We start from the raw sequence: 12,132 nt of genomic DNA, 5'->3' as shown, positions 1-12,132 counted from the left end.
AAAAAATGATGCTAAATTGTGACGCTATATTTGTGACGCCAATTTGGTGTCACAAAAAGGCTATTATTGTGTAGTGTTTATTATTAATAATCCAGTTTAAGAGTCTAATTTTATGTATTTTTTTATTATGGGAAATCGATAATGTAGTGATTTTTTATCTCAATTTGGTGAGAAATCGATAATCTCACCAGATTAATCAGTCTATTGAGTGATTAAATTGGGTCGGTGAGATAAATCGAGAAATCGGTAAAAACTAATCGCTTCACAAGCGATATACGATTAATCGGTCATCTCTGCCGATATTGTTAGCATAGCTGCCAAGGTAGGAAGTGGACCAATACTTTTCAAGATATTTCTCCCGTTTCCAAGTACACATGAGCAGATGGCTGCTCTTCCGAGTTCATCAAAGACAAGTCAAAACATGAAAGTTAAAGATAAAATGTCTGAAAGATTACTGATGGACTATATAAACTACATGAGGCATCTTAATGATCTTATTATGCTATAATGAACTGATCGAAGAGTGCCAAACATGATATCGATGGCATTCAATAGATCGAATTCCCTCATTTCCGTGAAATAGTGACATGAATGACATAGCGTACATGCATGCATGAACCATGCTATGTCATCCATAGTGAATGTTTTTTTTTTGTTATGAAAGTAAAAATATTTCATTAATATTCACTCAAGATCGTACATATACTCAATGTTCGTGATTCCGAACGAAATTTTGGAATTCTACCATATATTTCGGTTTTTCAACAAATCGGAATTCCAAATATATAATTGAAATATTGATTATTCGAAATCAATTTAAATTTCAAATATGATAAGGGTCGAAATTTGATGAGTTTCGGTTTTTAGATTTGTCGGAATTCCGAGAATTCTAAAATCCCGAACTATGCATATACTATACATAGTACATAAGATGGGCAACAAATGTATAGACTAACCCGTTCCCCTAGGCCATGCAATCCCCATCATCACATTATTGGTTGGGCCAGACTTGGGCTATTATCTGGGTGAAAGTCTATGTATGAGGGAGATCTTCAACTAGTGCTAACAACAATGATACAATGAGTGAAATTGTTATATTTTTGGGCGAGGCCCGAGGAGGGGTATGATGGAAAGGAGTCTAGCCCGGGTTTAGGTGATGGTTTGGGTTTGGATTTGGGTTTGGGTGATGGTTGCGCTATGGTGTGATCCCACTTCGCTTAAGCGGTTGTCTAAAGATCTTAGCTATGAGTAATTGATCCACCAATCCTAACGTCGAGGCCTTTTCAAGCACAATTGGTTGTGGGGTAGATGAGAACTCCACAGTTAAGCGTGCCCGGGTGGGAATAGTTTTCAGGATGGATGATTTTCTGGGAAGTCCTGTCTGGAGTATCGATGTGGTAGGATGGGGCGGGTCGTTACAAAGTGGTATCAGAGCCGATGACGGCTTGATTTTAAAGTGGTGAGAATGTGAAATCTCTAGGCGAGGCCCGAGGAGGAAGGGGTATAATGGGAAGACGCCTAGCCCGGGTATGGGTGACCGTTGCGCCATGGTGTGATCCCACTTCGAGAGGCCAACCATGGTGTGATCCGACTTTGTGTAGCCCGGGTATCGAGAGGCCCAAGGAGGAAGGGGGTTGCGCCATGGTGTGATCCCACTTTGTGTAGCCCGGGTATCGAGAGGCCAGAGGAGAAAGGGGTATAATAGAAAGACGCCTAGCCCGAGTATCGAGAGGCCCGAGGAGAAAAGGGTATAATAGAAAGACGCCTAGCCCAAATATAGGTACGGTTGCGCCATGGTGTGATCCCTTTGTGCGGTGAGAACTCCACCATGTAATGGACTATTATACTAATTCCATTTTATCACCGACCAGCCAGTAACCACATTCGATCCATAGTGAATGTTGCAAAATTGCAAATTCCTTTTCTGATATATATCCAGCACCCAGTAGTTCCCCACATTGAAAACAACTCTTCACTGATATCTTCTTCAACAACTGAACTTTACAGAGAACAATTCTAAACAATTTTTTTTATTTTTAATGTATCATGCATGTGGTCCTTGTTGAGCCCACACTCATTCTGTAACATGGCCTAATTATTCCTGTATATCACTATACTGTAATGCTTATGTTCTGAATTCTAAAATTTACACAGACTTTTCAAATCCACAAAAATTAAATTTATAAGTAAATATAAAAGTGTATATAGACGGAGTTTTTTCGCTATCCTATATAGACGGAGTTAAAAAGATGAAAATACACAAGACAGTATGTTATATGCATGGTTCAGCAACGTATCTACCCGCAAGGATAGAACATGCACGCTTAATTGTATCCTTGTATTTGAAGGCATGCATATTGATGTATTTCCATGTTTCTCTTGGTACAGTCAAGATAAGCTGTTAAAGCGTACTGATTTCTAACAAATACAAGAAATCTGCAACAATAGCCATAGCCAGTTTCCATCTATCATATCAGTGTGCGAAGAGTGTCAGTGTAATATATTCATTTGCTAACAGCATTATGCATTTTCGTTTCCTTATGTCTGAAATTTCTTGAAAAATATAATCTTAATCTTTAGGCGCTTTTGTTGGCTGATCCATGTTTGATGCATGTCTGAAAAAATTCACTTCAATTCACAGCGAAATTTTTTTTGCTTCAGTTAACTTGCTATTGAAATTGTGGAAAATTTTGATACCGACCCGTGAATTTTATTGTTAAGTTTGTCTAATCCGGCAGTTGTACTCAAGGTGGACTGGAGACAATGACATTGCTACTAATATCAATGCAACTCAACTCATAAAACATCCAAAAATAATTGTACTATTTTTTGAATCTGTGGCCAGGACATCAACATGCTGCCTGTTGCCAACAAAATAGCAACTAATTTAAAAGGGGGAAAAAGAAGAAGCTAAGGAGAGGTAAGTTTAGCTTTGAGCTCCAACTACACTTTTCCTATGACTTGTACAGTGGAAAAACCTTCTCTAAGTTCTCAGAGACGCGGTGAACCAGAACTCAATCTAAGAGAGTGGACTTTGAAAGCGAGCATAAGTAGAGATACCACAAAATCAAGAAGACATTCAGCTTCAAACTTCAGAACTTATGGAAAAGATACAGAGTCCTTCAGATCAAACACAAACATTTCTAGCACTGCTTCTTCACCAGGATACATTTCAAGAGGTAATATACAATACACATATCTTCTCGACTCTCCTAAACCTTGCAAGAGAGAAACGCCACATACTAAAGAAAAGCGTAAGAACATGAGTTAATATAATGCTTCTCTCACTCACTCTTGTGTACAGATGAGATTGACCCATCTACTTACTCCTTCACAACTGCTCTCAAAGGTAAGAATTAAAATATTTCATTATTCATAGTTTCATACTAGTATATTCTTATCTTTAAATGTCTACTGCCTGGTTTCAATGAGTTGGCTGTGTATTTGTGCAGCATTGCAAGCAAGATCAGGATATGGCTGGGAATGGTTATCACCTGAAGGGGTAGCTTTGAACTCAAAGTGGAATGAAGCGGAGAAGTATATATGCAACCCGTTGTCAGGAGAGTTCCCAATGGAGTGTTTATCAGCAAAAACACTGAGTGGAAGATCTTTTGCAACTTTAAAAGCCAAAATTACTATGTCCGGACCTCTTGTTTACTCATCAAGGAAACCAGTTGTTCAAACAAAGCCTACTGTGAAGCAAGAACATCATCATGAAATTCACTCTGCATTTGGAGGTCAAAACACATATTCTTGCTTCTGTTTATTGTAGTTTTAAGTTTAAATTTCATGTTACGAGTACCATTACATTTTATGAGTACTAAAAATAACTTTTACGGATTTTTTATACTTCAGAGAAGAAAGTGGACAATTTGACAAGAGATGTAGGTACACAAAGTACTCCACCTGATGTTGGTTCCGGCAGTCCCAGCCCTGCTTCTAGTCCTATCAGAGGAAAATGTGAATCACCCAAAGCATTTTTGAATTCCAAGTACGAAATCGAGGTATGTCCTTAATTTGAGTAGGATATGTATAAAGAAAAACAAGTTGTTTAAAGTTAAAGTATCTCTGACTCCGAGTAACAAAAAATCTCCTCTAGATCAGGTCTATTGTTTACAACTTACATTCTTCAAATGGCTGGAATGGCTGCAGAGGTCATTTTCTCCCACAGGCTACAACACACCCCTTTGAGCTCACTTGCCCGTATAATGCCGGCTACATACCCATCTCAGTCTTAACCCTAATTGGAATTCTTTTCCATAATAAAAAATTTACTGACCTTATCATAACAAGTGGATGTCACTATGTTAGATAATTCTCACCCTAGCGCATTAGAGAATGAAATGAGCACCACAATTGTTTTAGTTATTTAGATATTTTACAGGTGTTGGCAATACTGAGGGGAGTGCATTCCACTAATGCATTTACACATGAATATATTTATGCATTCATAAAATTACATTTAAACAAAGATTCATATGCCAAGCGTATCCAGTTGATAGGCCTGCAATCCCATTTCTGGCTTGATAGTCAGAGTATCATGTTCATACTACAAGTAATCCTCAAGAAAACTAGCAGTCTGGTTTCTTAAAGAAAACCTATGGTTCATATTGCATAAAACTTTAAAATTCAAAGTTCTGCATCTTTAGTTTTTGGTTATATATTCAGTATGGATTTTGTGCTTATCTGCAAGTAGAACTCAGACCTCTCGTTCTGAGTTAGAAACTTCACAGACAACTAATATCTAAACTGACAAACTTTGGGGCTTAAATTATTTTGCTGTATGTGGCACAAGCTAAGCTTTTCGTATCTGACACTATAAAGGTTGTGTTTTAGACTGACATGACAAAGGAGGTACTAGAATTGAAGAAAGAAGAGCAAACGAAAGACAAGGTAATAAACAAATGCAAACAAGGCAAATGTTTGCCATGGAGGAGTTTATGGATGAGGAAGAAGCATAGGGAGAATCTAAAAAGTTTGTGGAAGATTTTGTTTAGGAAGAGGAATCTAAATATCAAAGAGTGTATTGGATGAAGGAAAGATTGGAAGAAAACCCTGCTATATATCAAAGCGAGCAAAGGTACTCCTGAGCGCGCTGTTTTGGTTTGTATATATATGCCGTTGTTTTGGGCCAAGTATGACAGCTTGGATCTCCGTCACATGCAAACTTTAGACTATATTCTCTCATTTTCACCGCAAGATAATTCCCCATCTAGTGAGTCGCTATAAAACTTAGTAAAAGTGAATCCAATTTCAGATATTGTCTGTCAAAAGACCTGCAGCCAAGTCAATCAGAGACCATCCTGAAGAAAGGGCAGTTATCGAACCATGTCAATTTAATTGATTTCACTGTTTTGGTTTGAATTCATTGATCAGTTGATGCAATCTGTCGTCTTAATTAGGAACACTAATCCACCCCTTACGAATTAGGAGCAAAATCTCCAAAAGCTCCTACCATTGTAGCAGTCTATACACTCTGTAAACGCCGTAAAAGATTTCTTATAAATTATAAGGATTTCAACCAAAGCCCCAGTGAAGATAACTGAAAATCCTTAAGTGCTTCTATTTCACTTCAATTTCAATGCTTCTAGTTTACATTCTTAATACTTGAAACGAAAAAATGAAGTCCATGAAACCTGAACTGTAAAGAATATTACATTACTTTGAAAAGTATCATGAATCCTCAACCATCTTGCAGAAGAAATGCAACTTCATATACATTTCGATCCACGTCAAAATAACAGGCCTACAGTTGTACATGCACAAGAACAATCTAGGTGAAAATGGAGTTGAAACTTGAATATAGCAAGATCTAATCATTACTACCTCAGCTCCTTCTACATAGCAACAAAAAATAGTGTTAGAATGTGATTAATTTAATAGATCATAGAAGACACTCCATAGTGAATAGTGAAAACCAAGGACTAAAAAACAAACGACACCAGCATCTATCCGGAAATAGTCAGTCAACTACTCAACTGTCTTTCATTACTAATTTCCAACTCATAAGAAGCTATTTTGAGGATTAGCATAGGCTATTTTTCAATGAATCAAGCATACAGAACTATTAAATCACAAACAAAGAAAAATAGATCTAACTACTATACTTTTAACTTCTTCAAGATTTTGTGTTTCTAAAACATTGTAGTAGCTAAAATATGTTAATTGCTCAATATACTTTACAAATGTCAATATACAACAAAAGTGCCATTGTCACATTCACTAGAGTAATATTTTGCTATGCAACTTTGCATGAGCTGCTCTTCTATAAAACCAGTAAAATCTTCCCCTGCCTACTGATTTAAGGACATGATATTTCTAGTGAACAAATTAGATAACAGATTGCTGATAGTTTTATGCCAAAAGATATGAAGGATAAGAATTATGATCTTTACAGAAGACGGATTTTGTTCACCTTTTACGAAGGACTATGTGAAATTTCGGGTGTTGGTACACTGGTAGCATTTAGTAACCTAATCCTCTTTCCTCTGCATCCATAATGGAAAGACATCAAAATGTTAACACATCAGCAATTAAGACAGCGTCTTTGTTTTCTAATAGTAGAAACACAAAGGCATAGGATTTCATGAAACAACCAAACGCATGTAGATTCAAATGTCTAATAATATAAACACACAAAGACTTCATGGAAGAGGCAGAATCTGTTGAAAGTCTCCTAAGGGAATTCTTGAGGTTGGAAAGTCACGTATTACAAATAGAATGTACCTTTAACCACTGGCTTACAAGCATTTTGAAAGGAGGACACAGAACAATGGACTATCTATATCTTTAGGAATATATAAAAAAGAAGGAAAAATGAACACTAGCAGGTGCATGTCTTATCAAATGTCATTCCACAACAAGCAAACTTGTTAAAGACTTGAACAAGGAAAAAAAAAGCAAATATCTCAAATATTTTGTGAACCAAATTGGGAAACACAAGGAAAACAATATATTTTTATGATATAGAACAAATGTTGCAATATATTAGGAAAGAGGAAAACGGGGTCAAAATGCAAGCATGAGGTCATTTCGCCTCGGACTCAGGGTTAGGTGCAATGTTCTCATGTACTCTTTGCACTTGACCTGTCCTTATGCCAATCAAGTTCAACGTATATCAGCATTTACATGTATCAACACCTTGTTGTGGAGAACACATTTCAATACATCATCCTTGAATGAAACAACATGAAAGAATAGGATGAAGAGTAGAAAATAGCATACAATCCTTTTCATATATAACTAATCATTATTCTAGGGATTGCCAGTGAAAAGTGACAACTAACCTACCAGTTTCACATAACACAAACATTCCAAAGTACAGTCAAGCATATACATTGCAAACTGAACAATTCAAAATCAGTGCATTCTACATAAGATGCAGCAAACAAGAATAAAATACACATCATCCACAAAAATGGGTATTGTATGTCCAAGGGATTCAATAAGCAGGGTGACATAAAAATCGACATTCCAATAATAAAAAGGAATGCGGCCAAAATAAATTCATCACATACATAAATGTAAAAAAGGAATTGAACACCAATTACAGTATGAGACAAGCACAATACAGGGAATAAGATATGCAATTGAACTAAGATGTACACACCTTGAAGATATATAGTTTTCGACCATTCCTTTCTGTTCAGCCTCGATAGCAAACCACTTCTCCTCAGCAGTAATAGAGCCCAAGCTTCCTACATCTGTTGTAAAGAAATGACTTAATATAGCAATAAGAATCCTCCAAATATGCAACATAAGACTTGCACATTTGTTTTCATTTTCCTTTACCTTGAACCAAAATATCTGCTTTGCTAGAATAGCTTTTCAATCTCCAAAATACATGGCCTTTTCCATCAAAAAACATAGGCTCTGTTCTAACAGCATCTGATCTTTGTTTATCTGCCAACATAGTTAACATAACAGCTGACTCATTCTTCTGAATGAACTTAGATCACACAGCCCATGTATTGTCATGACCAAAAGACACAGATCAGGGAACTAACATTGCTTAATCATTTGCACTTAAAACAGTCATTGTATATCTATTTATCCAATAAGGTGTGAAATTTTCAACCAGAGAGCTCGCAGAGAAAAGGCAAAACATCATGATCCCAAAAAAAAGAGGCAAAACATCTGTTACAAAGGCAACAGATCAAGAACCCAAATACAAATGAAAGGAACAGATATAGACATTACTCTTAGGTATCATATTCAATGCCTCTAGCACCCCCGCATGAGCTTTTTCAGCTTCAACTTTCATTTTTGAGACAAGAGCATCGCGCCCAGAGATAGTGAGGGGGTCTCCACTGATAATAGCTCTTTCCATCTCATCCTGCATTTGTTGCTTCACTTGTTTTTCCTATATAAAGTTCGGACTTAAGTCGAATGAAAATAAACAAAAATATATGAAGAAGAAAACAAGGAAAAAAATTCCACTTAACATCAGTATAAATGTGATGCTCCGTATACAACTACCTTTTCTTTTGCAATAAGAACCTTTTGTTTTGCTTCCTTTTCTTTCTCCAAAACTTTAGAGTTTTGTTCACCAATCCAAGTCCTCAGTTCTCTGGACAGAAACCAAAGCATATGTCAGTCTTCCACCAAGTCAAGGGTAATGCAACGAAAAGGATTACAACATCAGAAAACTTAGCACTTACGCCGTACAAAGAGCTTCATCACACAGAAAATTTAAAAGTCTCAATTTCTTTGAGGAGTCAAGTATGTAATATCCACTGCTATCTCTAATAAAACAATTTGAAGGCACTTCATCAAATGAACATTCAGACTCAGATATGCATTTACCAAGAGCTTGCAACCATGAATTTCCACTGCTTGTCGGACTCAAGGAAGGAGATCTAATTATAAAAAAATATTCAGCGTATCACTTGATTACTCATTGAAAATCATAACATTAGTTTCTTATCTAAATAGAAGTCACGTGAACTAATGAGCAATGAACAATACTCTTCTCCCGAATCCGTCAGTAGCAAAGACAGCAATTGAATATGAAATTGAACAACTGAAGAAAGTGTCCGACTACGCCGAGTGCACCCACGTGTTAATTCTCGAAGAATTGACTCAGGCTGGCCTTTCTTCAGATGGAAAAACTAGATGGAGAAAACATCATAATTAGGAAAAGAGCAAACATGATATAACAATACATACATGTATTTCAGTAGCACTCATACATTTTCAGCTTATCAAGAAAAGAAGAGGGGGGGCGGGGGGGAGGCAACATTGCTTTACGAGTAATAAGATAATTAGATCAATATCACATTAGGAAACAGCTCCATTTCATATCCTTCTTTACAAGAGTACAAGACTACCATATCAGATGCTACCCTAAGCAAGCACATAATAACTTTAGAGGATAAGCTAGCCTAGGTGGAGCAATTAGTGTGCCACTTTCTGCTTCAGTTGAATGCCTAGGTGTTGACATACCACCATTTTGATGTTAAACCAAAGTGCATATATAAAATTGACAAGTTTACTATTACCTGCCCAAAAGCTGTGCAAAATTCTAGAAATTGCAGCGCATGTCCAACATCTTCTGCTGGTAAGTCAATCCCTGCTACATGTTTCAGATCAATTCCTTGAGGCAACGGGATGTCGGCACCAATATTGGTGTTCTGAATTTCCCTAGTGTTCTTGAGTTCATAAACTGCTGGCCTCATGTTAGCAGTTGCTTGATCATTATCATCAATCTGACTGCTGGGTGCTTGTCCCCCATCAATCAACAGTGAACTATTCCCTTCAACCATCTTCCCTTCTTTATCATTATTACACAATTGAGAGCTCTCCTCAGAATTTGGAGAATCACTCATCCCAAATAGATAATTAGCTTCATATTTTTCTTCTTCAAACTTAACTTCCTTCACACTTGACGCCTTTCCTAAGTACCCTTGGGATCTCACACTGTTCTCCTTTATTACATGTATTGTCTCCATGGAATTTTTCTTTGTATTAGTCTTGACATCATTGCTATTGGTACCCCCATTGTCAAGCATTTTCTTCTCATCAAATGAAAACGAGTTATTCTCCTCAACTACCTTCGTACCTTTCTTACTGCATTTCTGAGAGATTTCCTTGGCAAATGCCATCTGAGAATCGATCTTCTCATTTTTTTTACCTTTTTTCATTTCTTCCTTGGTGGAATCCAATGAGCTTCTCTTGACATCTTGAGATGGCTTAGAGGTCTTTATTTTTTCTTTGACACCAAAATATTTCTCTGTCTTCACATCTTTATTATTAATGGAGTTTGAATTAATCTCCTTCAAAACCTTAGACTGCTTAGAGCAATTTTTCTTGGACAGTATCTCACCTCTTCCCCGGCAAGCAGTATCTTTACCAACCTTCTTCCCCAAGTATTTCCCTTTACAATCTCCTACATCTTCCTCATTGATATCCACAATCAAGGAACATACTTCCAAGTTTGGATCACTTTTCCAGGCAAACACGTTATCTTTCCTATTTTTCCCTGGTGAAGCTACTAAAGGCTCCTGTTCAAAGGAGGCATAGGTTTAAGCATAAGTGAACCCATTAAATTTACAACACCATAAAAGTTACGAGAAAAAGATTGTATACCTTAATACAAGCCTTCCCTTGCAAGTTTGGATCACTTTTGTGGGCAAAAGAGTTTTCCTTTCCATTTTTCGCCAGTGAAACTGCAACTGCCTCCTGTTAAAAGCATGGATCACATTCAGCAGAAGTGCAAATGGAACTTAAGAAACTAACTTGAAACAGTTGAAAGAACCGTAAAATTGGGATCTTATTCAAACCTCGGTAGAAGCAGCTGGCTTCTTCGGCAAGGGCTCAACATCTTCAGCAACATTCTTAGAATTCAAACTATATGTTCCTTTCCTAATTAACATATCTGAAACCGAAGAAAAGCCAGTGGCCTTTGCAGTATGCACAAGTATTCCAGTAGGTTTTTGTCCTTTCTTCTTCCTATATAAGAAGAAACACATGCATTAAAATTTAATTCTGCTTGGGTAAAAAAAAAATAACAAGGACTACTTACATGCAACAACTACAATTACAGATGTCTCTACATTTAGGACACTGCCATTCATTCAACAGCACCACTTCTTCTGCTTCCTCTCCATATCTTTAAGACACAATGTAAATAAATCAAAACAAATCTCGCAACAAGGAAATGGAAAAAAGAAAAAAAATGAAGTTGGAATCAAACCTATTCAAGAGGCATTGTTGGCAATATTTGATACAACAAGGCTTATTATTATTTCTCTGGTTCTTGCAACTAGCCAACAAACGGGATGTTCTTTGTCGACACTACATCAACCAATCAATAAATTAGATAAAATTAACAAACGAAAGCACAACAAATCAATTTACCTGGTGACACGTCTTTGAGAGTCCAAAGACTTGATCTTTATCACATTTGACTCGTTTTGAAGACGGGGAACAGCGAATGGGAGATGGGTTTCGCTTGGTGTCAGTTTCCATTATTGCTGAAGAAGAAGAAGAAGAAGAGTGGTCTGGTGTTTTTTTATTTTTTATGTTGTGTTGTGAAAAATGAGGCGTTGATTGATTGGTTTATCAAGAGACTGCTTTTGTTACGCGGAAAAGGAAAATATATTAAAATTTTGGATTCCCTCCAATATTTTTCATTTTTCATGTCTCAAATCTTAAAAGTTTTGAGGAATGTTAGCCTACGACAGCACCATGAATAAAAATGTATTCTTCTCGAGATACTCATATTACTTCTTGATAGTTAGGGAGCTAAAGCATTACAGTAAGATCCGTGTTTAGTGCATAACTTACGCCGTACAGGACCGACGCTTTTTTCGTGATTTCATAGGCAAAATGTAATGGACATTTTGGGTTGCAAAAATTGGACTTAAAATCAACCCCAGTCTGTCTCAAGGCCAGTTTTTTTTTTTTGTCCATAAAGTGAAGTTTTTAAAGAGGTCTTCTATCCTTTTTTATTAAAAAATAAATAATGAAATTTGTTTCAGTCTCAATCTCTCACATGCATTTTGCCCCTCGCATCATTATGTACTACTAGGTAATGCCCGTGCCTTTGGCACGGATTGCTTTTGAATTTCTTGATTTGCATTGATTTTTTTAATATTATTTATTTATTTATTATTATTTTTTCTTGTTTAG

The 12,132-nt window shown here is 36.6% G+C and overlaps 2 protein-coding genes across 4 annotated transcripts; one reads left to right on the top strand and one right to left on the bottom strand.

Moving 5' to 3' along the window:
- The first annotated feature begins 2,854 nt into the window (after positions 1-2,854).
- Positions 2,855-5,112, top strand: LOC147479716 (uncharacterized). 2 transcript variants are annotated; one of them, XM_086578177.1, is made up of 5 exons: positions 2,855-3,179; positions 3,305-3,349; positions 3,471-3,737; positions 3,856-4,004; positions 4,837-5,112. In XM_086578177.1, exons 1-5 carry the CDS (start codon positions 2,957-2,959, stop codon positions 5,032-5,034), a joined length of 882 nt encoding a protein of 293 aa, XP_086434303.1. In that variant the 5' UTR covers positions 2,855-2,956; the 3' UTR covers positions 5,035-5,112. The 2 variants fall into 2 exon arrangements, with proteins under 2 accessions (XP_086434303.1, XP_086434302.1); XM_086578176.1 differs by having other exon boundaries at positions 2,856-3,179; positions 3,453-3,737.
- Positions 5,113-5,533: 421 nt separating this feature from the next.
- Positions 5,534-11,619, bottom strand: LOC147479715 (uncharacterized). Of its 2 annotated transcripts, none has more exons than XM_086578174.1 (14): positions 11,359-11,619; positions 11,195-11,295; positions 11,024-11,110; positions 10,782-10,950; positions 10,588-10,680; positions 9,501-10,502; positions 8,968-9,110; positions 8,661-8,858; positions 8,479-8,569; positions 8,200-8,362; positions 7,792-7,902; positions 7,610-7,703; positions 6,416-6,488; positions 5,534-5,837 (listed from the first exon to the last, which is right to left on the bottom strand). In XM_086578174.1, exons 1-13 carry the CDS (start codon positions 11,467-11,469, stop codon positions 6,419-6,421), a joined length of 2,433 nt encoding a protein of 810 aa, XP_086434300.1. In that variant the 5' UTR covers positions 11,470-11,619; the 3' UTR covers positions 5,534-5,837; positions 6,416-6,418. The 2 variants fall into 2 exon arrangements, with proteins under 2 accessions (XP_086434300.1, XP_086434301.1); XM_086578175.1 differs by having other exon boundaries at positions 5,534-5,834.
- Between the last annotated feature and the right edge of the window lie 513 nt (positions 11,620-12,132).

The sequence above is a fragment of the Coptis chinensis genome, chromosome 8 (genome assembly GCF_015680905.1).
Source record: "Coptis chinensis isolate HL-2020 chromosome 8, ASM1568090v1, whole genome shotgun sequence".
In the NCBI taxonomy this organism is placed as follows: Eukaryota; Viridiplantae; Streptophyta; class Magnoliopsida; order Ranunculales; family Ranunculaceae; genus Coptis; species Coptis chinensis.
The sequence above is the reverse complement of the archived record's forward strand: the minus strand, read 5'-3'. Positions and strand labels throughout refer to the sequence as shown.

Bases quoted from the DNA above. Each gene is read 5' to 3' on its own strand.
- LOC147479715 (XM_086578174.1), bottom strand. From the start codon at position 11,469: ATGGAAACTGACACCAAGCGAAACCCATCTCCCATTCGCTGTTCCCCG. The intron at 8,859-8,967 runs GTATTGTTCATT...TTTTATAATTAG, and splicing joins CTGACGGATTCGGGAGAAGA to ATCTCCTTCCTTGAGTCCGA. The intron at 7,704-7,791 runs GTAAAGGAAAAT...TCTTTACAACAG, and splicing joins AGCAGATATTTTGGTTCAAG to ATGTAGGAAGCTTGGGCTCT.
- LOC147479716 (XM_086578176.1), top strand. From the start codon at position 2,957: ATGACTTGTACAGTGGAAAAACCTTCTCTAAGTTCTCAGAGACGCGGT. The intron at 3,738-3,855 runs GTCAAAACACAT...TTTATACTTCAG, and splicing joins AATTCACTCTGCATTTGGAG to AGAAGAAAGTGGACAATTTG. The intron at 4,005-4,836 runs GTATGTCCTTAA...GTTGTGTTTTAG, and splicing joins ATTCCAAGTACGAAATCGAG to ACTGACATGACAAAGGAGGT.